The following is a 25,785-nucleotide window of genomic DNA, read 5'->3' as shown; positions in this document are numbered from 1 at the left end:
GGAAGAATAGAGAACCCATTTATAAACATGCTACAGTAGAGCATACCTATGAAAGCAGCTGAGAGTAGTTTGCTTTGTTCTGAGGTTCTGGTTTCTTTACTTTTGTGCTTGTTTTAAGTGCTTTATGGCAAGATTATTCAGATAAGACTGACATTCCTTTTCACGAAAATAGAACAATGTGTTTATTTCCAGCATTAACCGTGTGACCCTTAGCCATCCCCACAGGCTTGTAATATGCCTTAACCCTGCTTGCCTTATGTTTATACTGAATTTACTTTTGCTGTTAGAGTGAAGCATCACCATTGACACTATTGCATTATTTGACATTGAACAATTATCTTTCAGAGATCTAAGCACCAGTAATGAATGCGGAAGCACCTCAATGACTTGTAGGATTAACACCTGCCCTTAAAAGTCATGCAGTTTGAAGGCATTTAAAAGTTGTGTTGCCTTATGCTAAATAATAATAATGCCTTGCTCTTTTTTCAGCACAACAATAGTCAGTTCCCGGGCTGAGTGTCACAAGTGAAGTTTCTGGTGTTCAGAGTACTGCTCAGATTGCACACCAGACCTGTGGCACTCAGGAGTGAGAAGGCAGCACATTCTGGTGCTGTAGGCATCTTGTACAGATCTATCCAAAACAGAGCTAAAATTCAGTAATTAGCACAGTTGGAAACAGGCAAGTGTTCACACAAATGAAAAGCCAAAGGAGTGTAGCAGGAATATAGGCAGTTTTCACATGCTCCTCTTGTATCCATCTTTCAGCTGGAAATACAGGCCACCGAACATGGTTGGTTTGAGCCAAATTTAAAAAAGGAAAAAAGGTGCTTCAAATGGCCATCAGTGCTAAAACCTTTAGGAAGAGCAGGATGGAGCGAAAGCAAAATTTCTTTCAGGATCTTCTTCCCCCCAAAGTGTTAACATACAGCAGTCTATCTCACCTTACCCTTTTCCTTATTTTTTTCCCTCTCATCATATAAATAAGAGACCCATGAGTATAGCATATTCCAAATCAATTCAAAGAGATAAACAAAAAACAGTATTTGGTGTGGGTTATTTTAGAGGATTTGCAGTGTTTCCCTAAACAACCTGGACCTGTTCAGATCACTGGAAGCTTGTTTCATATCTTGGTTTTGTATTACTGCAATATTGGAATACTAATTTTATCATTATGAATAAATTATAACAATAATATATAAATTTAACAATTCAATATTTAATAATGTAATCATATATCTCTATATTGACACAAATATATTACATTGATTTATATAATATATGGATATTGCAATACCAATATTGAATATTGAACTAAATAGTCTTAATAGGCTATAGAACCAGACATGGAGCCAGGACAGAGAGCTTTTATGACAATATCTAGCCAAGAGTCCAAAAGTCATTATCTACCTTACAGAATAACTGGAAGGTCAGATGTGGGACAAAATCTATGCAGAAAAATAACAGATTCATGGTGTGGATTTCTACAGGTCACACTATGTGCAGCTGGTGAGGTTACTGTCATTATGGTCTTTTCAATCTTAAAAACAGAGGAGTCAAATCTTCTATTGGAAGTTTTGCTTAAGCAAAACTTAAGTATTAATACATCATAGAAGGCTCTATTATGGAAGCTTCAATATTCCTTATGGCATTGTTTAGCAATGTACCTGCTCGCAGAGGAAGGGCAAGTGTTTCAAAGAATCATATGGGCTTTTAACATACATATTATAAAAAATAATTGCAATTTTACTGTTAGATCTTTCCAAAACAGAAACTGAAGTGTCCAATTCCCATAGGACAACTTGCCTTTTCTTTTAGTTGTTTCCTAGTTTTGTTTCTGTAGGCTGGAAGTCTTTTCCTGAACTGTAATTGGAGCCATTGCATAGACAGTATTTTGTATTGATTATGCTGTCACATAGCAAGGACATAGAATGAAGATGAGACCATGCTCTACAGTCAAGGTGACATGCCAACGAAGGATATTCAGCATCCCACTTTGAACCTTATCTCTGTGAACATTGCCCAAGTTAAAAATCTTAGCAGAAGTAATTCATACCTGAAAGGCATTAAAGCTAATTTTAGAGCAAGCAGACCAAATCTTCTATCAATCAAAGCATAGAGTCTGTGGAAAAAACTGTTTCTTTTCAAGAGATCTCCTGGAAGTACTGATATTTAATTAGTTATCAGTATGAACTAGCTTAATCACATGAAATCAATGTAAAGGAGTCTAATGAGCCAATCTACCATCCTGGTGAAAGCAGAGACTAGTTGCTTAGTGTGCAAGACCCCAAAGGAAGGGACAGATGGGGACATTGCAGGGGAGGCTGTGTATGCACTGTATTCCCACTGCACCTCCCAGGCTATTGCTGGCAGCAGACTTGCAGCACAGGGCTCAGCAAACCCCCAAGGAAGGCTGAAGGTGCTCTCTGGAGTATGCCTGATGCTGTGTGCTGAACAGCGTTGTTTGCAATCAGGAGTATCCAGAGGAACTGTCCACAGGCTGTCTGCAGACAGCTATCTAGTTGGGCAGCAAACTAGTGCACTGCACTAAGGGAGGATCTTGTTCCTGCTTGAGAACTGTTGCGTAGACACAGTCATTTCTTTGCCCCAATGGATTCTACTCCCACATCACTTTCCTGCTCCATTCAGGCCCATCTTGGGCTTCTTTGCCCTAAACTCAGCCTCACAAGGAAGAGAATAAAAAAGTACACAGATGGACCAGATAAACGGAAATTATAACTATCTCAAGGATAAAGCCAAAAATTTCAACAAAAGTATTAAAAAAACCAAAGTGCCCAGCAAGAAAAGTGATTCACTGTTTTGAAGGGCCCTTTATGTGGATTAGAACAAGGATATTTACACTTGGGTTTATACTGGCTGCTTATGTTGAATAGTTCAGACTTTAATAAAGCAAAAATGTATTAGTTAGCCTTCAGCCTTCAAATATAACTCACCTGGGCTAATATGAGGCACCAGAAGTAATCTTTTATTTCTTTAGATTATTTAGAGCATCTGACTGCAAACCTCAGTATACATCAAAGTGGGAATAATTTATTTTACCATTTAGCCAGCAGGTGACTCCAGGACCGTTTTTTCCCCCCTCATCTCTGTTGTATAAGTGAAGTTAGAGCAAAGAGACACCAAGACATACCTAAACAATTTTCTCTCTCAAAAGGCTTTGAGATATGGGAGGGAGAACTCAGTTTTCCACACAAACTATCCAGTGTCCTGCTAACTGTACCATGTTGCTAGCTAGGACACCAGCAGTCTCCCAGAAGATACTGACCTTTCCTTGGCAGCTAAAATTGAACCACTGTGCAATACAAAAAAAAAACCTGTTCACCTAGAGTATAAATCAAAACATCATTTAACTTCATATTTAGTTCATGTGCTTTCTTAGAGTTAGCATGAGCAATTTGCTCTGGTTAGTTGAAGCATGTATTTAATCCCATAGAGTGCTCTGGTTTTATTTATTGACTATAGGCCTCAATTTGCAAACTGAATATATACAGCCACACATGATACACTTAGAGCAGAACAACCTGTGAAAATCATCTGGGTTTCTGGAGATTTTTCTATGAAAACAAATCAAGAGTGCCAGTCATTAATGTCCCACATGTAAGTCTGCCACCTAAATAACCACAGCTCTGTAGGGGGCAAAAGGTGAATTTCCGTTAATGGCACAATCTCTCCTATCTTGCTCATCAGGGAAGAAAGGATAGAAAGGTTCACTTGGCTGAGGCTCTCAGATGGCTAAGTGCCATTAAACTCTGTGGTCCAGAATAAGAATAAGGGTTCTTATACCATACCATCATCAGCTAAACTACTCTGGAATACAGAAGTTTTAACCCAGACTATTGCTTATATAGAGATCTCACATCAGATGGACTTCAATTTTTCTTTTTCCTGTGAGACAGACTGGACCAGAAAAAAGGGATGCTTATTCTAACAGATTCAAGCTATGATTCAGTGTAAACTCTGGTGTGAGATACTCTAGTACAAGCCAAGACAGACAACAGAATTCAGAAAAAAGAGCAAGAGAAGTGAATTTTCACCTTCCAAGGCATCAGTGGAAGTCTGCCTAGAGACACTTATCTTAAATATGCAAACCCAGCTAAAGCAAATACCTACCAAGCTTGAGTATTTTTTGAAAAGTAAAGGTTTACACTTGCCAAGCAGATTATTTTAATTTATTATCTATATACTTTTGAGCAGTAATACTACAGTTGCACAAGTCTTTTAGCATCAGGCCCACACAACGAGATACAATAGTTACGTTCTAAGTAAAGTGAGTCCTAAGATGAATGAAGGAATCTTTTCAAGTTACTGTTATCTGCAAAAGAATTATTTTTCTCAGAAAAAGAAAACTAAAAAAAAGGTAAGATACTAAGATACTCTGCTGTCAGTTCTGCAATAAGGAAAGGTCATGCTGATTTTGGAATTTAGGAAACTACCTTTTGGTGTGTTTTGGTGTGTTTTTTTGTTTTCTTTCCCCTGACGTGCTCAACTGAAAGTTGACATTTCTAAACCTGTGGTCTCTTTCCATCATCTCAGGGAAGCAGTAAACAAATTCAATTAAACCAAACTTTAAACAACGTATGATTCAAGGAAAACATTTTATTTTAGGGCTAAAGAAGCTGATAATAAATAAAGGAATATAATAATGTAATAACAGATGTTCTCATGCACTTAACACATACAGTAATGCTGGCTTACACTGCTGTTCGGACAAATTAGTAAGAGGTATTTGGCAATATTATAAGTTTGAATAGTTTAAAGATTATAGAACAAGAAACTCTTTCTGCTGTTTTTACACTTTTTATACAAATTCAAATAAATATTAATACATCTATTTTTCCTCAGATTTTCTGTTCACTTTTAACATGCCCAATAACTAAGCCACAGTAATATACAACTGCCAAGAAAGAGTATTTAAGAATTATACTTATTAATATTCCTAAAAATGTATCATATTTATGTCACATTGTACAAGCTCTTTAGGTAAAATTAGATTTTAGGAAAAACTGCGGAAAATTTAAACTCCTTAAAACATATCCAGTGCAAAGGCCAGTCTAGTCCACACATTATGGTACTGTAATGTAAGCTAATATAATTTAAATAATAAAACATGCCTATATGATTCAGAGGAAGCTGAATATGTTTTATGTTTTAAAGATCTGACATCTAATATGCAGATTCTGCAATATTAGAATTTTTCAAATCTTCATGAGATGGCAAAATAATGGCAAGACTTTATAAGTAGGCTGTTTTTTTAGGATAACTCACATTAACAGTACTACAGTGGCCAAAAAGGACAAACTATTATAATAGAAATCAATCTGATTAAAAAATTAAATATTCCAATTAACACTGAAAAAGTGTTTGTAATCAGTATTTACAATTCAATGATACCAGTGTATAACTCCACACAGCCAAAGTATACCACTTCCCAAGCAAATACCAATTCCTGTATCCCCATTTGAGGATCCAATAGCAAGATGTTGTGGACAGGCAACATATCAGTTTAGAGAAGGAGATCGATCTGTGCTCCAGAGCAGTTCTATGTATGGCCATTTGGTTTGCAAGCAGCGTTTCACAGGAGTGTCGTCGGTCTGCAGCATTGGCTCTTCAAAACCCATAACAACTGCTGTGCCTTCTACATACATGACCTGTCAAAATAAATCCAATTATGTCAGCCTGTTTAAAAACTCTATGATGATTAATTTCACTGGGTTAGGAAGGGATTTGTTATGATACACAATTTTTCTTCTGATAAAAATCAAACCCATCAAGTTTTACACACTTTTTTTTTTTTTAATGAAATAGAAGTATGAAATTCAAAAACCCTAATCTTTGAATGCTCCTGCCTACACTTTGGGGTATGAAACTGCTGGAGATTTCAGAGGTAATTTTAAGGACTTGACTACAAGCTATTCCACGACCAGGAGAACAAAACAGTTTCCAATTCCAAATACATAATTTTGGAAGAAAATTATCAAAATAGCATGTTTGTAAAATGTCTGTTTAAGTGAGAACATTTTGCGTGTAACTATATTGAGTTCTGCACAGTAACTGTTATTAGGGCTTAACTGTAAATCTTACCTTTTCATTATAGTTAGATTGCTTCAGTCCATTGTAATGGTAAACAGTGAATGACTCTGAAACCCTGGAGTCCTAGTAGAAAGAAGACAAGTTAATTTCATGTGACATATACATTGTGCCTTGAGTCTCTTATCTTTACAACTAGACAAATGCATTCAAGCAGAAAGACTCACGGAAACTGTAAAAAAAGTACAATTTCTTTTAGGTGACATAATCTTGACGATCTTGTTCATTTTACCTTTCTGATCAGAAATAAAAAAACTGATGTCAGTAAATTAATGGGCTATATCCCCAAGAACAAGTCATGATTTTCTGTGTTCATCTGATCACTCTGAATTACAGCTTTGTCACTGACCATGTAGAAGCTGTCCTAATTTTGAACATCACACACCTTATGCAGGAATCACATTTGTGTGTATTTATGACTGTTTGGATGCCATGAAGTTTTTCATTAAGGACCAGATCCAACTTTTCACCCTCCATCTGAGAGCTAAAAAAGTAATTTACACCCATACCTGCCCAAGTAAACTACTTTTGAAGGCACCTGTTCAACCAAGGTCTAACAACAAATGTACTGCCATTGTAGACCTTTACCATTCCACGTGTTAAAATGCTTTACTCCTAAAAGGACAGAAAAGCTTTGGATTTCACTGAATCAGGAAACCCAAATCAGGCATAGTAACATCTCTTTTATGCCTATTGGACCAGGCTCCAAACAAAAGCTTGTTCATTTTTAAGCATATGGAGGTAAAGGCTGGAAGGAGAATAAATCTGCTCAGGTTACAGTACATCCATCAGATTACAAAAAGCCCTTATTCATTTTTCTACTCTTGAATGATTCACACTTTCCCTCTGTATGGGTCTCTCACAGCAATCCAGGCTATTCAGTGCAGGGAGGGTGGTGAAAAGGAAGGTAAGTGCTAACTCTCCTTACAGAAGTTGCTTCACAGAGGCTTTGCTGGGAAGGAAAGAGGACACTATCTTTTCCCTGAGGAAGTTAAGCTCACCCTGAAGGACAAAAAAAATGCTGTTTTCCAGTTCCTGTCCCATGGATGTTAAGAATTTTGTGCACTAATTGTTTCTCAAAAAAAAAAGGGCTACCATGGAATTCAGGAATCTCCTCTCCCAGTGACTGCCCTAAGCAGTAAAGAGTCAGACTTGCTCTCTCGGGCTCTGAGTAATTTTCTTCTAAGCCAGCAGCTTTGAGAAGGAAAGCTGAGATACCCTCCTGCTTTTGAGGTGGAGTTTAGTACTTTGTAGGAGAGTAAGAAGAGGGGTTTGAATATTTTCAGCAAAGGAGGAATTGAATCTGGATCTCCTAAGCACTAGCTACATGTTCAATATCATATAAAGGGGAACATCAACAGTTCCAATCACCAGCGGTATCTGTGATTTCCTCACAGTATTTTAAAGACATACATTAATCTTCATTTCTGAATAATTTCATTTTCAGAAAGAATTCTCAACAGGTGTCAATATAGGTAAGGGCTCACAGATTGGACAAGGTATCTGTGCCCTCAGCATTTGTTCAGTAACAGAAACTGGCAGGTTCCCGTCTGAAACATGCTGATTGTTCCAACAGTATCCTAAAGGCAGTAACACTTCCCATGTTTTGTATTGCAGCCACACAGGCAAAACTAAGTGCTGGGGATGCAGCAGGGAATTAGCACTTGACAGACAGGCATTGTCTTGGAGGCTCCAACTCTATAGCCGGTAGAGTTCCCCCACCAATTCTCTACGTAACTAAGGCAGGAATCTGCTCACGATTCCACTATGCTTCATTCTCCAGCTTCCCTTCTTCAGTCAATGATGTCTTTCAGTGTCAGGCAACAGAGACAGCAACCCCATACAATGGCTCTTTTCTCCTCCAGCTACCTATGGCCTGAGGTACAGTACAGTTTAGGAGCAGTCAATTATGGAAGATGTGCTTTGGCTTTCTGACCTTCATTCTAAGCATCCAAGGCCTAAAATTACATAGTGGAGTCTTCCAGATTTACAAGAGATCCAGATATAATTGTAAGAAATAAATTATATTCAATTGCATATATATTTCCCCATCGAGATTAACAAATGAAAGGAAGAAGAAACAGCTGGCAAATGTGCAATGCAGATAAAATTCTAGAAGACCAGAGAAAGTGAACATTAACTCCTTCTCATTCCTCTAGATGATGAATAACCTCTAAACGACGTATTCAGTCCCTACCATCTTTGGCACTGCAGTTCTAGTGTCTTCTGAATGACCAGATTATTTCATAGCACACAATGCAACACACAAACAGTGCTGCATAACCCTTAACAAAAGGAGTCTTGCTGAAGGCATTGAAAAAATATTAGTGTCACATTTCCTTGGTTGCAAAAATTAAGCCAACGCAATTTCAATGACACGTTAAGCTACAAAAGCCTCCCAAGAAGTACTCCTCTCAGCCCTTCTCCTGCCTGTCTTTCTGTCCCTGGGGAAATCTGCTTTCTTCTGCCAATACAGGCATTTGCATGGCCATGGAACAAACCTCCATAAACCTGCAAAGAGAACTCTTATCCAGACCAGCTCCCTGCTCAGGTTTATCACATATCTGTACAAAGAGGCTCCTGGTGACAGGAGAGGCAGCGTGAAGGCAGGAAAACATGATCCAGGGTAAAGGGAGAAGAGGACAGCAGAGCTAGGTTAACACTTCCCTCTCAGTGGTGGTGTTGTCTTAATGAGTTTGTGGACCAGAATGAGAGTTTGACAATAACTTTCCATCACCCTGACAGATATCAACTTCCACATATGCCAGACTTAAGTCTATCAGGACTTTTTGTCAAACTGTCAAAAATGTTACATTACTAGAGATATACACAGAAATAGTTTTAAACATGTCTGCAACCTTTTCCCATTTTCTAACAACAATTTTAATATTGCTAAAAACATTATGGTCATTTATTCTCAGAAAAAGCAAGCTCAGATGAACTTTCTGAGTTCAATTCCATATGCAAAATGATATATTTCCTGAAGGTAAATTTAGAACTTGTCGCTACAATGGAGTTTCCTTCTAGAGTAAAGCTGACAAAATCATGGATACATTATTCAAAACATAAGTTTACCATTTGTTGTGTAACACAGAAGTTATCTGCTGCTCAGCTGTGTCAAATGAATACAATACCTACTAAAAATAACTCCTGTGATATTGATAAAAGTGTTTAATGAATCTCAAAGACAAGTAGAGTAGACAATGCTCTGCAGCAATTAAGGTATATTGATTACCTGCTCAGGGAAAAATTCTTGCAGAAAGGGACCCAGCAATATGATGCCCAGTCCTTCTGGGTCTAATTTGGTCTTCATGAGGTTCACACTAAGACAAAAACATTGAACATAAAAGTATGAGTAAGACACTTTTATTCTTGCATGACTAAATTATGCTGCCCCACCACAGTACTGACTGCCAAGTATAGCAATACTAGTCTATTTTTAATCGTAAGTGACAACTGCACCAGAATGGCATGCAAGTTGCCAAAACATGGTTATTTTTAAATAAAAGGAATCTGTTGTTTTAAATTAAGTAAGTGATAATTCTGAAGGACCGCCATATTTGGTAAAATAGTTTGAAACTCATTTAATCTAAACCAAGGTTTACAGCCCCAAAGGCATTTTGCTGTCTTGTAAGCATTCTTTAAAGATACAAAAACCAGTCATCTTTCAAGTACAGCTCTGTAACCGTCAAACAACCTGTTTTTAAACAGATTTGAAAAGCTTCCAAGATTTTCTAAGTATACTGAAATAAAATTTAACAGAAACATTGCTCATTTACATCACGTACGTGATAGCAAAGAAGCCAGAACTAACAAACAATGGAAATACTAACAGTACTAATCTGAAAGCCTTACTGCATGACTATGGTACAATTTCAGGTCACTACAAATGAATGTCAATTACAACTCTATATTTCTAGTTAAGCAATGTATTTCTACAGGGATCAGACTGCTTAAACATCTATTTGCATCTACCTACTCTTCTGCCTAAGCGACAAGTTGTACCGTACACAAGAACATCCTCATTGGGTCAAACCAACAGAGTGTCTTGCCCAGTATGCTGTGTCTGGCACTGGTCAGTAGTGGACGCTTACGACAGAGTACAACAGGGCAAACATACATCCTTAGTTTACCCTCCCCATTTCCAGCAGTCTGCTGCTCAAAGACATCTTCAGTGACAGGCAGTATCTAAAATGCAAAGATATATATTTTGCTTTCCATGCATGTGCCTAATTGACTTTGAACCTATATACACTTCTGGCACTTAATAAACTCCACTCCAAAAATTCAAATTAACCTGTGGATTCTGGGAATAAGTATCTTCTGTTTTGAACCTGTCACCTGATAATTCAGTTTGATGCCACCTCATTTTTGCATTGTGGGAAGCAATAACAATCATTCCCTATTTATCATGCCAATGATTGTCTCTCTCTTTCAGGTCAAACAGTCCTAACCTAGTTTTTCCTTGTAATAATGTCATTCTGTACCTTAAATTAGCCTTGTTGCCTTCCTGATACCTTTCTACAATGTTCTTTTCTTAAGATGGAGTGAAATGTCAGACATTTATACAATGGCATAATGCCTAGAAATTGGATTCCCTATCTCTGTCTATCACTATCAGTTTAAATCTAAAACCTGTTTCCTGAATGGTAATGTTCACAGACCAATGATATGTCTGTAAAATCAGGACTGTGTTATGCCCTGAGCAACCAATCTACATTTACTGTATTGAGACTTCTCTGTTCTGTACTGTCCAGTAACTTTTGATCCTCTTATGCATAAACTTTTAACATCTCAAACACTTGTATCAGCAGCAAACTATTCTACAAATCCCTACTGTCAAATCCTCACTGCTGCCATGACAAACTTCGCAGACCTAATACAAATTCCTGTAAATTTCCTCAATGATGTCTCTCCGTTCAGAAAGTGACATTTTTATTCTTTGATCAGCTTTGATCTACAAGAAAACCTTCTTTCCTAGTCCATGTTTACACGTGAAACATTCACATGTGAATTTTCCCCAGACTGGCCTTCAAATCCTTTTCTAAGTGCTGTTATCATTTGTCACCTTCTCATTCTTGTACTGTTTGGTACCAACACGGTTCACAATGGTATGTAACCTAAAATAGTTCAGTAATTTCACTCTGACGTTCCTTCAGGATTTTCTTTTTTCCACTTATCTTGACACTTCAGAATCTTAGTTACTCTGACCACCCATAAAAAGACTTAAGTGGGGAAACCTCTCTGTAATCTTCCCCAGTAAAGATGAGAACTGCTCCTTAGCATCTTCCCCAGTGAATACAAATGACTCACTACACTTTCCTTACTAACTTTGAATACTTTTAAACACTGGAGGTCATCTATCAGAACTGCAGACCTCTTGCAGGTCTCCTGGTTCTGCTGGGCTCGTAAGAATACTATTAGTTTTTATAACTTTGCAATTAGTCTTCAGAAGATTTTAATTTTGCTTTATTTTCTATTTGCATTTCATGTTCCATAAATCCAAATTCCTAATTTTTTCCTTACAGAAGACACACTCTTGGCTTCTCATAGATGCCTCTTACCAACTAGGCCTTTAATCACCCCAAGTCTCTTGTTCTCGGGGCTGCAGGCAGAAGGTGCCATTTCTAAGGTCTTTTGATTGTTGTATGGAAGCATTTTATCATTTTGCCTACCATTTATGTGCCTTAATTTTTAAATAACTAACTTTCTTTCTTGGTTCTAACATAGTACTAGTAGTAAATGACTTCTTTTTGTTTCTCCCTCAATACACACAGAATACATTAAAAACATCTTAAGAGAATGGCTCTGTTAAGATCCTTGGGAGAAGTACTTTAAGATTCATAAAACTGAACTTAATATCCTAAATACTATGCTTATTTAATATCTATTAAAAAATTCACTGAAGTGAAACTACAACCAAGGACTTGCAATATCCTGGACTTAATCCTTCTAATCCTCATTCTTACTGCTCTCAAAGTAAAAAATTTTTAATATTTCATCATCTGAAACCTGCTAAAACTCTTGAAACACTGTAACAAAGTTGCAAAAACATTGTGTTTACAAACAACTATGGCAGATAATGCACTTAAAAATGCACTTGAAACTTGAAAATGCACTTAAAATTATGCAATAAAACTTAAGCAAGCTATAGACTCTAAACAAAACACAAGAACTGTTTTAAAAATATAGTCATAGTAAGTTTTTACTTTGTATGTTTTAGTTTTCGCTTATATGCTAAGTGTGGCTAGTGTACAAAATTCAACCAATTAAGCAGGAGGAAGATTTTATACACTTGGATTGTGGTAAGCTTCAAGTGAGGCTTTTTCATGCAGTAAATTGCTAACACTGGCATACAGCAGAGCTACCAAAACATGTGTGTTCATGCTTCAGTCCCCTCAGTGCAAAGCCTAACACCTACACCAAAGGAGTTACAAATGTTGGGGTGATGACACTGATGGCCTTTGTACTGCTACAGCTGAGAAGTGTCTGTGGACAAAAGCCTCCAGTATTGGTCAAATAGACAGGAGAACATGTTTTAAACAAGCTAAACCTAGACTGACAGATGTACTCAAATCAGTGCCCTGAAGAGCATCAGATGGTTTTCAGAAACAAACAGGCAAAACAAGATAGATGTACTGAAAGACTAGAAAATTTTACTAAAATCAGATGCAATTGAATTTGGTACTGGCTAATCCACCTTGCTAATTCACATCTGCTAACACAGTTTTTCCCACTACAGTTCTAAGCAGGTCTGATCACTATACATCTTGAGATTCTGAGAATCTTAAAGCACTGGATTAGATCACCATGGATGTAAATAGTACACCTGGAGGCAACACCTTTAATTTTAATTAAAAACACAAACAAAAAAGCAGAAAAGCCTGTATGGAATTAGAAATTTGTTACTTATACTTGTGTTCCACATTAAACAGGCATGACATCTAGAACTAAGGCAGAGTAGGTTCTCAAGGTAGCAGTATTAGGCAATATACATAAGAGGAGATGGTGCAAGACTGTATATTCCATGGCTTGATCATGGCTTTTCAACAGGGCAGTCCTTCTGACTGGCTCTTCCTACATCCATTTGTATCAGATGTGCTATGCACAATAAGATAGGACAGGGCTATGCCATGAACACCCTGAAAATCAAATAGCCAAATGGAAAACTGTGGAATTCACAAAGAGGATTTTTGCAGACTTACTGAGACAGCAGAACAAAAAGGCCAAAAGAAAGCCTCTCAGACTCATTCAACTATGGCTTTTTACTTTTCTTCGCTTTGCAGAAAAATCTTTTGCAGCTTTTACCACTTAGTGACATAATATGAACATGTGCCTTTTTGTCTTGTATATTCTTTGGTTTTAGTTTCTGGGATATCTTTTGATTTCAGTTTTCACTCCCATTCTCCAAGGAACAGCTCAGTCTACTTTGTAAAATTTGAAAGGACAGAAAATGGCATCAATCACACTTCAGACGGGTGTGGGAAGTAAGCTTGCAGTCTCCACAGCCATTCTGCAGAACAACTGGTTCAGAGCCAACTGAACTAGAGCATATGTCTACAGAAGAACAGAAGCACCTTTTGGAGAGGTAAAAAAGTTCAAGCACATGGCTCTTCATTCTGGATTAAGCATTTAGTGGCAAAACATGGTAAGTTTTGACACCAAAGGTTAACTGCGGCCACTGAACGTTAGTCCTGTCTGTCCACATTAAATCTCAAATAAGTTACCTTTTTCATTTGAGAGTTTAAACTTTAATCCTAGGAATCAAGGTGTCATTTCTGGAAACATGATAGTTATAAACACTACAAGGTCCTGAGTGCTGGTGGAAATAAAAGTGTAACTGAAGCAGTTTCAGCTTCAAACTCTGTAGACAGATCCAGCAGCAATCCAATGCAAATCTGCCTCTGAAAACCTTGATTGTTTGGCTCTTCTGTCACACAGTTTCATCCACGTTAACTTACAGAAATATCTTCACAAATATCTCCTCAGTACACAGCAATGCAGTAGGTCTGAGGGATTTTTTTTCTTGGCTTCTAGTTATCACTACCAAAGTTAGTGACATCTTAACTTGAATTTCTCCATTTAATTTAAAGCTGACTTAAACACTTAAAAAAACCCTCATTCTGTGCCCAGAATGCAAGCTAGGAAAAAGAATGACCTGAAATTATAATAGATATCTGGTTAATTGAATCCAGAAAAAAAGCCATAGACTGTAATTAATATGTGGCTAATTGATAATTCTGTAGTCTTTAAATTTTATTATACTTACTATTCAGGATCTGAAACAAGGTCCAGAGCCTTCATTACATCTTCTAGCAGAGTGTCAGGTATAAAACCATTATCTGAAGAAGTAGTAAAGCTTCTTGTGAGAAAAAGAAACAAAATGCTTTCCAGGAGTACAAATTTCACACAAAAATGCAAAAACTATGTATCTTTTTGCAAGCAAATGTTGGGGTTCTAGAAGGAACACAGTTTTCCAACAGTTCTCTTCCACTTAATGAAAATGGAGCACAATACAGAAAGTACACGTTTATCATTCATACACTTTGAAGCTTGATACTTGCTAAGAATTCAATCTATGTATAGTATTCCCCATCTCCATTAGGTACCTTGGAATAATAACCACTTTTTTTTTCTCTTTTGATTACTTAAAACAGTATCTGAATGTTAGACATCATCTATTTCCCATGCCATAAGAAAATTTTCTGTGTATGCCACATACATTCAAGAACAAAATCTCACCAAATATGAATTGTATCAGATCAGTTGTTTTATGAAAATGTAATATAGGAGAAATCAAATGATATTTAAGCTTTATGTTAATTACAAAGAACATTACAACTTTAAATAATGTATGTTCTAAGAACTACTTCCTATCGCACAACTTCCCTTACTGTAGAATTCTCAGAAAATTTCCACAGAATCACAGAATGATTTGAGTTGGAAGGGACCTTAAAGATCATCTAGTTCCAACCTCCTGCTGTGGGCAGGGACACCTCCAACTAGGGACACAGGTCACTAGACCAGGGTGCTCAATGTCCCTTGCAGATTGACTAATGTATTAAACATTTCCTAAGTACTAGGCCTTTCATTCCCCTCTTAATGAGTACATTTTAATTAGAAGAATCTTAAATCGGCGACAAGTACAGCCCTTACCCTCAGGGTCATATGTCTGGAAAACTCTCCTAGCTTGTTCTGAAGGCGCTTCAGGAGCAACAAGGGCCATATCCTACAGGGAGAGGGGAAAAAAAAAAAAGAAGAGACCTTTCAGAATATTCTTACTTCAAATACAGATTACAAAGAAAGTATTTAGCCATACTACACAGGGTTGGAACCCAAGTCAATGAAAATTTAAATACAACAGAAGAAAAACTGAGGTGATTTGGCAATTTTACTGACAGTGAAAAAATTATCAAGAAATATGCTGAAGATTATTCCACAAACTTCCAGATAAATTTTGCACCAGCCTTTTCATGTAGATGTTGTGGCACCAAAGCTACTTGAAAACTACATGTATTATGTGGAGATTTAGATTTATATTATTGTTCTTTGTATCTGGAAAAACATATACGTGTAGCAGTGAAATTGATTGAGTGCACTACACAAACATTGAAACATACAAATTACTTAGAAAGCTGTGAGAATATGTTTTCTGGTCTATTTCTCAGCTTGGTAGAACACAAATTTGTTAGCTGCATGAAAAAGTATGATTTCAATAGTAGCCACTGTAATGCTTCTGTTTATCTGTGATTTTTAAAATCTCAAATACAATCACTTTTCAAAACATATGTGGAGGCCCATGTCTGTATCTCTGATTGTAAAACCAGCACAAAGCACAGCCCTCTGGTGCCATGCCAAAAATTTGATTATAAAACAAAATTGAAACTGCTAAATTATTAATGAGAAATGAAAGATGATATAAAGGAAGAAATGCACCTAGTCAAGGCACCCTGTAGCTTAAAAATATACAAAAACTTGATGTCCAAATAGAACATGATACTCCAGAGGTCAAAAAACTGCTCCTTAGAACTATTAAAATGATACCTCTCCTTTTGCAAACTTATGATCCCCTATGTTGTTTTTCGCATAGAAAGGAAAACCAAACACTTGCTCAGAGACAAACACCGCATTTGGCAATACCTCCTCTATAGATTTTCCTTCTGTCAAACTTAAAATGTAATGTTATCTGCTGTACTATGAACAGTAATAACAAATGCCTAGAAATAGCAGCACTGACATTACTCTGAATAACAGAGTATATAACAGAGTAATAATAATAAGCCCTGGGAAACTTATATTGTATTAAGTAAATTGATTTGTTACAAATCAAAGCTGCCTAGGACACACCAGCAGGGACAACATGGAACACAGCATACACTTTAAGGCAACAGTTTTGCTTTGAACAGTTGAATGATGCAGCTATTACTGGCATAAAGAGCATACAATTGAGGGTTACAGAGCTTCCCTCATTCCCATGTACAGGAGAGTCAAAAGTTTAGTATTATACAGGATTATATTAGAAAACAAGTGAGGAGACATCTGCACCAAGCTCTAGATCACCAGGCCATGTCTGCTAGAATTCTCCCAGTTGCTGAGATGTGATACAGTTACCAGGACTAAACTACTCCACACTCCAGCCCAGTGCCCCTCCTGCAGCACAAGTGCCACCTTTCACTGTGACTGGACTGCAGAGCTCATCTTTAAGTTAAGAGTAGGCTTGCCTGTGGATGAAGTCCTCTACTGTGTGACTTCTCCAATTATACTGTACTTGAGAGCTCCAAGTGAGAAAATGCACAGAAAAAACTAATTTGGATGGAGTCCTTTTGTCCTTCTAGTCTCTTCTGGTGAGAGCAACTTGAAAATTGCTTGATTTACATACTGGAAATATGAACACTAGATTTTTATAGCAATTCACTACCATAATGTAATTTTAAGGAGCCACAAATATGATTTATTTGGAACAAACCCATTATTTAGTGAAAAATATTCCAATAACTGCATAAATAAGTGATAACTAGGAATATTTACAGAAAAACAATACCTGAACAGTGTATCTTCATGTATGCATATGTCCTAAACTTCTTTAAAGTACTTTGCAGATACAAAGATCATATGGCTTTAGTAACATGTACAACTCAACACAGTTAGTTTCATGATGCCAAATGATGTATGAAGTTGTGCAGTTGTTGAGCACATACCCTGCTATAACTGGTAACACTTACGTGATTACATAAGGTACATACATAGAGTGTAAAATTTCATGTGACCAACTCTTACATAATTTGAAATATCAAACACACTAAGCAGGAGTAGATTTCAGTACTACAGTGTATTACAGTCAACTAATGCACATAGTTCTCAGTTTAAAATCAATGATTTAGCACTGTGGTGGCTAATAGAGCTTATTAACAACAAAATGATCAGTGATTCCAATATTCAGGATTTAACTCTAAAAAAGGAAGAAGTGGTAGGTTCTTACAAATGAATCAGCAGCTCACAGAGTCAGAGTAACACAAGGGAGACCCCTTAAAATTTCCAGTGGTATGGAAGAATATAACCCAAAGTAACTTCCAACTGCACAGACATATAATTTCAAACGTAAACTACATAGTTCTACTTTGGTTTATGGGTATGCAGTTCTTTCCAAGCAATCTTGATGTAATCCAAGAATAAAGACCATCATTTGTGTTGCCCTCCCTTGTTAATATAGTACTTTCCACAGTTTCATGTGATGCAAAACATGGCACTTAGTGCTATGGTTTAGCTGACATGGTGGTGTTAGCTCAAGGATTGGACTCGATCTTGGAGGTCTTTTACAACCTTAATGATTCTATGATAAAACAGGTGGTTTTTTTTAAAGTAAGTCATCTGCAACTACCAACAATTTTTTGGACAGTCAATTGCAAATACTGTATATTTCTGTTGGCATTTAAATTTTCTAGGTCCTTAGTTGTTTCAGTACATGTGTACATTAGAAGAACTTAGAGATCAAGTCACTGAATGCGTTACTCAATACTGAAAATTCTATCTTTCAACTGAACTTTTAAATATGATAAACCCACCAAATTATTACATCTTAAGACTTTTTATTCATTATATGTGATTTACTGATGCTCTAAGTAACTAATTTCAGGAGGAAACTTAGAAGTTACCTGCCTTGCAGAGTTACCTGCAAAATAACTCTATCTTTTCACTGAGTCTGTTGTCCTATAACTAGTTAAAAATGCAAGATTTTAATCCTATAAACACAAATCCCATACAACCTCTAACTCAGCATGTTATTCATTTCCAGTATCCAGAAAATTTTGAAAGCTGAATTAGTCCCTACATTTTGGGAGGCGGGAGGAAGTACCATAGCTCCTTCATGCAATAAAGCCAAAAAAGTGACAAACATCTAACAAAAACAAACTTCAGCTGCCCAAGCTGATATTTCACTGTGTGCCAAAATTCCCCACCCAAGTCTTATGAATTGTATCTTGATGTATTGCCTGTATTGAAAGTTCCATATAAGGGAAGCCCATCAACAGTCATTTACAATAATTATTTCCAATACTTAGGACAACACGTCCCAAAAATCATGTTTCACTCACTGGTTCCTGTGATACACGAACAAGTCATTTTATATTACTTCGCAAAGTTTTCTCATCAGTAGTAGCGGTTATTTTAAGATCCCATGTTTACCCTCAGAGCCAAAAATTATTCTCCATAAATCTTCATGAAAACATTACAGAAGTTTTCATTTTACAAATCAGAAGCAGAACATAATGGCTAAGCCATACTGAAATCCTGGCTATGAATTTTTACAAAGATCAAACCCTTAAAGACCTGTTGCCCTCAAAGATGAAGTCTGCTCGCATATGGACTGCTTTGTGGTTCTACACTACCAATGCTGAGTGACACATGGAAGAGTTACATATTGTAGTACTAACTTTCTTCTCAAAAAATTGCTTAGAGACAATACAGCAACACTGATAATTTATCAACTTTTAAACTTGCTATAATATAATCAGATTTGCAGGACTGAAGTTTATTTAATCCAGTGTTGTATTACAGAGAAAAGTGTGTATTTTTCAATGCTATAATCAGTGGCTTTCAAGGCATCAAATTTTCCAAAACGGTTTCCTAAGAAAATAAAGTTGATGGGATCTCTGAAATTGATTTCCATCTCTCTAGCTGACTTCTGAATCCACTGCCCAATTTCAAGTTTACAGAGGAAACAGAGTCTCACAACTGGCTGCTAAAACTGGATGCCAGGCAGGGCATCTCACTGTGGAGTTAGTTCAAAAAGAGATTTTATTTTCTATGTCAGAAAGGTTCTTTTGGAGATTATCTTCTGAAAGAGAAAAGACACTTTGTGCCATCAACTGCATCATTCTAATTTGGATGCATAGGTCCTTCACACATGACCAGAAAGCATTTCAAACTGGATACTGTATGAAATAAGAACATGAAGCTTCAGCTCCTCCTGTGGCTATAATTCATTTGTGCTGAATCTCCACGTGCAATGTCAGTACCCAACAGGACACAGGTAAGGTTTCTTCTTCAAAAGGTGAAGGGATCCTGCTACCAAAGCCAGAACTGATGAAATGCTCTTAACGCTCTGAGAAGTAATAACCTGCTTAATTGAGGGACAATAGACTTGAATGCTTTATTTGGAGGCAAGGAGCAGAAATGCCATATGTATCACCACTTATACAAATGAGGTTATGTGTCCTAAAGGTGCCAGATACTGTTTTACTTGTAGAGACTGGCTAGGAAGCAAACCAAAGAGTAAAATTTAACAGACTGGTACCAGTTCACAAGTAGGAAAGCCATTATCACTACAGAAGTAAAAATAGATTCAAAGTCTCGCAGTGCCAAAGTCTAATTGTTGGTTCTCACTAACTTAGAGAAAATTAAATAGAACTCAGACATTGCCTGAAATTAAGTAATGTATTTCTCGTATGTCTTCATAGGAGCTAATTATCAGATCAAGGAGAGGAGAGTCCGTAAGATCTGAAATGGGAGGCAGTTATTATCATCACACAAAGAACTGAACAAATACAGAAAGGCCATAGATTGTTTCCTCTTAGACACCACTGAATATGTATTAAGATTGCTGAGGTATAAAGTTACAGGTTCTAAAAACACCAACACAGCATCTACTTTTAGGCAGACAATTGTGAAGCGTCCCTGGAAAGGCACAGAGATGGACAATTGTGCAGTAACAACAAAGCAAGTCAAATCCTAGAGGTCTTAACTGCAAAGTCTGTCCTAAAGCATTTGATGTTATCTGGCATAAATGGAATTTGAAAGCCTATGAGTCTGGCTCTGAACAGATACACAGCCAATGGAGACTAGTTCAAGACTCCATTTGTGTTCAGGGACATCACACACACCAACAGTTTGGAGGGGGCACTGCCCATAGTTGTTGCAGTGATGGCAGTAGTACCCTGTACCAACTGCTTACAATGGCTTTCTTGTGTTGGCCAGCAGAGTATGAGATCACCCTGAAGCGCATTATCTTCTATGAGAGAAGGCATTAAAAAATGCCAAACAACTGGAATATACCCACAGAATTCTTGAAGGAGTATAAGATTTTTCTCACTTGAGAGCTGTATATAGGGGGCCTGAAGGAAAGGTCCTTGACTTATCTGTCACTATACAAGAGCTCTGCATCTACAGCTATTTCCACTTCAGAATGGCAGGTGTCAAAGATCATATACTGTATCCTCCTCAGCCTTAAAGACAGGCTATGAACCTACCTGAGACTCAGAAAACACAGAATGAAAATATTTTCCTAAAATAAGAGAGAAGAAAGGCACAAAGGGAAATATGCCACCCCCAAAGTACCAGATTTCTTATCTGAGGTCAGAAAATAAAATACAGGCCCTGTAATTCAGACCAGGAAAAGATGACACAGTTTACCTGAGAGTGTTCACCAAGGCATAGAGGTGGTGGAGGAGGAGAAACATTCATGATAAGCAATTTGTTGCAACAAGGTAGTTAAAAGGAAGTAAACTGGGTCTAGCTGCAGGCTGCCTTGTGAATGAAGTGAAGGGACTGTATTTATTCTACAGGACCTGCAGGAACTTGCTGAGAACAGAAGAGAGTTCTCAACAGGGCAGAATGAAAAGCTACATAATGGACTACTCCAAATCCTTTTTCACTTTCACCTGTACTACCCAAACAGGTAAGAGAGTCCAGGGTGAGGCTGTGGAGAAAAAGCAAATACAAACCAAAGAGCAATAATTAATAACCCAAATCTGAGGACACTGCCAGCTTATCCATTTGGAAAGCCTAGCTTTTAACATACAGTCAGTAACTTATAGAAACCACAATATATCCTCCATGCCTGTGGGAGAGGGTGGTTTAATGAGACAGCTAACAAAAAAAGCCACAGCATTGCAGATTTTAAAAAATAAGAGAAACTCAAACTGCAGAGAATACATGTTTAACAGTTACACTCCCACAGATGTTGGTGGTTTAGTTTAAACATTACAAGGCGGCAACAATTCCCTTGTTGACCCATAAAAAAAAATCAGAGCTTCTTCAACATGTTCCTTGCGTAGATACATAGATTACAAGAGATTACAGTAAAACAAAGATTACATATGTGGTCTTTTTCTTATTCAGTTACTATAGCTTGTTTTGCTCATCAATGCAGAACAAGGTCTTTGTTCTCAGAGCAAAAATACATTACTGGAATTATAAACCAGGAGTCAGCAAATTTGAGTTTACTGGAATTCTTATCCAGTAGCTAAATAACAGATTACCCTCCAGTCACAAGATCACTCACAAGGGCAGCTTTTCAAATCATCTGTTGCCTGTCATATTCACACAGCTCTTTGGGGTTTTTTTGAGGACAGAATACAGTGCTATACAAACACCAAATTTTGTTCCTGAGAGGAATCAAGCTGGAAGTGGGCAAATTCCATGCTTTACTACTTCCAAACCCTACACAATATAATTCACTCAAGATGAACTTTAGCTTCTATTTTCATGTTACCATTTTTTCCTATGTAAAAAAATTAGTATCTGTATTAAATACTATATCTAATACTATTTCAGCCTATAGATGTGAGTGGATTGCTATGCAACCTGTGGTGAATATTAACATACTAATTCTATTTGGCAATTACAGTAAGGATGTGGGAAATGAAAAAGTATGCCAGGAACATCTGACAACAAAGCCAGTGAAGATGTACTGCAGAAATTCAAATTTTCTTAAATACAGTTCTCACAGTACTGAAAGCTGCACTTCATGTTGGAAACCAGCTTACAGTGTTCAGTTTCCCACTTAAACCATATAATTCTCTCTCAGGATGACTAAGAACCCTGTGGCTTGCTTCAATCCAGAAGGATGAAATGTTTTTGAAAATAGACCAGATTAATTATTTTATAACTCAAATATGACAATAGTATTTCTAAAGGGCAATTATGAGCCTGTTAATTATTGCAACAGTAGCATTTTGTGTCTATATGTGAAATGTATGTGCTCTATGAAGCAATAAGAACAATACATTAATAATACTATGTAATCCACTGTTATTTAGTGTTGGTAAGTACCATTTTAGGAAATCTTTATATGCATGTGTTGATACATGTATGGAGAAAATACTAAATATTCACAAACATCACAGCTTCACATATTAAAAAAACAGCATTGTCTTTTGTATTCATATTAGAATGTGGTATTTTAGGTAGCTAATTCCAGTAAGTAGCAGAATACAGCAACTAGCTTTTATGAAAAACAGTATGTTAATTCTTTTAACACAAAAATTGTGGTTTTTTTCTTGTTAAGGCTGTATTATACAGCAAAGCCCATCTCACTTTACACCAATTACATGAGCCTTTTAATTACACATACGCAGTGACTGAACTTTTTTTCCTAAGTACATCTGCATTGTTTCAGTATTGCCATACCAAAGTTCTTTAACTTGTATCTTTGACTGTGTCTGTGATTGGCAATTTTGGCACGCCTCTGTAACACAAAACAGTTGTTTTAAAGTACATATGTAAATGTGTAAGCATATAAAGACACCCTACACTATCATCTGGTAGAGGAAAATGGCACTGGACTCCCTGTAACACAAGGAGAAAACAGACTTCATACCATTTTTATGTAAAACAAATCAACACTGGAAAAAATGCATTTAAATACTGAAAAGAGGTTACTAGAGGTTTAGAAACTAGCAAATATATTATTCAGATAGCTAATCAAATGTGGCTTCTGATGTTATACCAGTGGAGAAATAAAGACAGAAAATTAAGGCAATGTCTTAAATATCACTAACGGTGCTCCAGCTTTGCTAGGAAGAGTTCAAAGCATCCTCCCCCACAGACAATCCCTGTCCCCTCCCCACTTTTTTTTTCCTCCTTCCATATTTAGACTTACAATTCATTCACATATCCTAACCTGAAAGTAGAGCTACCTCATCAAGAGGTCAAAGATATTCTGTACACAACAAAGTTGCTATTGGTATGAAAAGAGACAAAGAGTTGAAAAATTTATTTTTGCAGACTTTTTATTAAGTGGTTAGAAGTTGGTTGCTAAAGATCTTTGTGATTGTCCTTGTAATGGATGAAATCACATGCTGTATATGGATTCACTCTAATGTTCCTAGGGATTCAACAGCTTTCACATGCACTAAGGCTCTGTGGATCCAACAGCTACAACCCAAACTGATTTCCACCGGGTTCCTGTCATTTATAAAATTACCTGGAGTCTCCTGATACAGATTCTCTATACAAGTTCAGTCTGTCATGTCACACATTCATTAGGCAGCTTGGGAGTTTTTCAAAAAGCAGAACTTGGCAGAAAGTTCAGAACAGAACTACAACAGTTACTATTTTAAAGAGTATTTTTATTATTGAAACAAATGTTGTCATTTTGTCAGACACATTTACTGTTTCTAGTTCCCTGCATCTATCCCAGTAGGGTTTGGGAACATGGGAATAAAGCAGGCTGAACAGAGAATAAAAAAATATGTCAGCCTCCACTTCCAAGGATACATTGTGCCCTGCTCAGAAATAACATCTGGTCTTCAGACATTCTGGAGAAAAAACATACAGAGAGACAGAAAATGGCCACACAATATTTTCCCTGTTGTTTAGCCCAAGAACACTTCACTTAAAAATATCTTTAATGAGCATTCAATAACTACATTTAACACTCTCCTAAGTTCTGCAATACATTAATTACTTCAGAGCATTTTTCTTTTTCAGGAAGAAAAATTGTAAGGGGAAGAAAGAATCTGAAGAATCAATCTAGAACATGAGCACAGACTAACAGCTATTCATACAGATACTTTTTTCTCGCAGAGAAGACATGACAGGCCATGACCATCAGTTCATATGCTGGAACTGCCATTCACTCATCTAGTGAATACCAGGTACCCAGTTCTAAGTCTTAATAAAAATGGGTAAAATAATTTTTCCAGTATCATTATCTGGTAATAAAAATCTGAAGTCAGTAAGCTGCAATTAGAAGCTAAGATAAAATAAAAAGGAAGGTGGTTTGTAGAGCAAAGAATTACCTCATGTAAAGGTACATGGAATATGGGGAAAAGCTGTTCATCCTACTTGCCTACAAAAATATCTTCACTGTGATACTGCAAGTATATTAAATTCTCTATTTTGGAAGACAGTGGTTCAGATTTTAGAGGTCTTATAAAAATCCTGTGTGAAAATGACTCAATAAAATTTCTCTTTAAAAAATCAATTTCTGGAATGATTCCGTGAAGATAACCCCTGACTATGAATACATTACTTGCTGCCTTAAACTTGGTTTATTTATTGACCTGCACTGATTTAGAAGCTTTGGCAGTCATATATACATACATAGGAAAAAGAAGGAAACTAAACTCCCCATTTTTCCCTCTGCATGTGCTGAGGCTGCATCTTATGACTAGAACAGCATCTTTTACCTCTGCCTTATCTCCTTCATATATACACCATGATGCCAAAGACTGATGTGAACACTCGACCATACCATTACATTTAGAGAATTTCTGAAGTGTTCTACTGCATAAAACTAACATTCTTCACTTGATGCCACATTATCTATTAAGAAAACTAATGTCTTCTTCCTAATTGTATGTGAACTATTCAATGATTTGTAAACTACCAAGAAATGAAAGTGCATTAAATTTATGAAATTCAAAGCTTTTGGGCTAAGACTTTAGAAGGTCTTCAAGGGAATGAAAGAGAGGTTTATGCCTCTTCTCTCCATTTACTCACAAATACTGAATGAACTACCAGTTGGTTACGGTGTAATAACACCTGCTCCAATGATCAGATGGCTCAAGTATAAAGGACAGTTTTATTACTTTGGGCAATCTGAGAAGTATCCAAATACCTGCAGTAAGCTAAAGTATAACACTTTGAACACTAAAAAGCCAAGATATAAACATCCAAATGAGAAAAGGGCTTATGAAGCAGAGTTCTGGTTTTGAGGCCAAAATCTACTGTGAATTAACTCATTCACAACTTGGAAGCTATCAGATACTAAAAGGATTCCAAGTTGTGCTGTGTAACATTCAGGAGCAATGATCCACAGAAGGAAGGTGTCTGTACCTCAATTACACGAACACATATGTATGAACAATACCTAATTTCAGAACATTACCAGCAGACTGCAATAGCTGCAAATATAACACATGCCAAATGCAGAAACAAGTGGTAAACGTTAATGCATTG

The 25,785-nt window shown here is 36.8% G+C and overlaps 1 protein-coding gene across 1 annotated transcript in view; it reads right to left on the bottom strand.

Annotated features, from left to right (window-relative positions):
* Positions 1 to 4,594: 4,594 nt before the first annotated feature.
* The window catches only part of FAM188A (family with sequence similarity 188, member A), a 47,038-nt gene continuing 25,847 nt past the window's right edge, over positions 4,595 to 25,785 (bottom strand). The window contains exons 11-15 of the mRNA XM_009070996.1: positions 15,262 to 15,334; positions 14,375 to 14,447; positions 9,341 to 9,428; positions 6,100 to 6,171; positions 4,595 to 5,666 (exon numbers count right to left, since the gene is read on the bottom strand). Of these exons, the coding sequence (XP_009069244.1) occupies positions 5,517 to 5,666; positions 6,100 to 6,171; positions 9,341 to 9,428; positions 14,375 to 14,447; positions 15,262 to 15,334 (456 nt within the window). The 3' untranslated portion in view covers positions 4,595 to 5,516. The remainder of the gene's footprint in view (positions 5,667 to 6,099; positions 6,172 to 9,340; positions 9,429 to 14,374; positions 14,448 to 15,261; positions 15,335 to 25,785) is intronic.

The sequence above is a fragment of the Acanthisitta chloris genome, unplaced genomic scaffold (assembly GCF_000695815.1).
Source record: "Acanthisitta chloris isolate BGI_N310 unplaced genomic scaffold, ASM69581v1 scaffold16673, whole genome shotgun sequence".
Classification (NCBI taxonomy): Eukaryota; Metazoa; Chordata; class Aves; order Passeriformes; family Acanthisittidae; genus Acanthisitta; species Acanthisitta chloris.
This window is presented reverse-complemented; position numbering and strand designations above follow the sequence as displayed.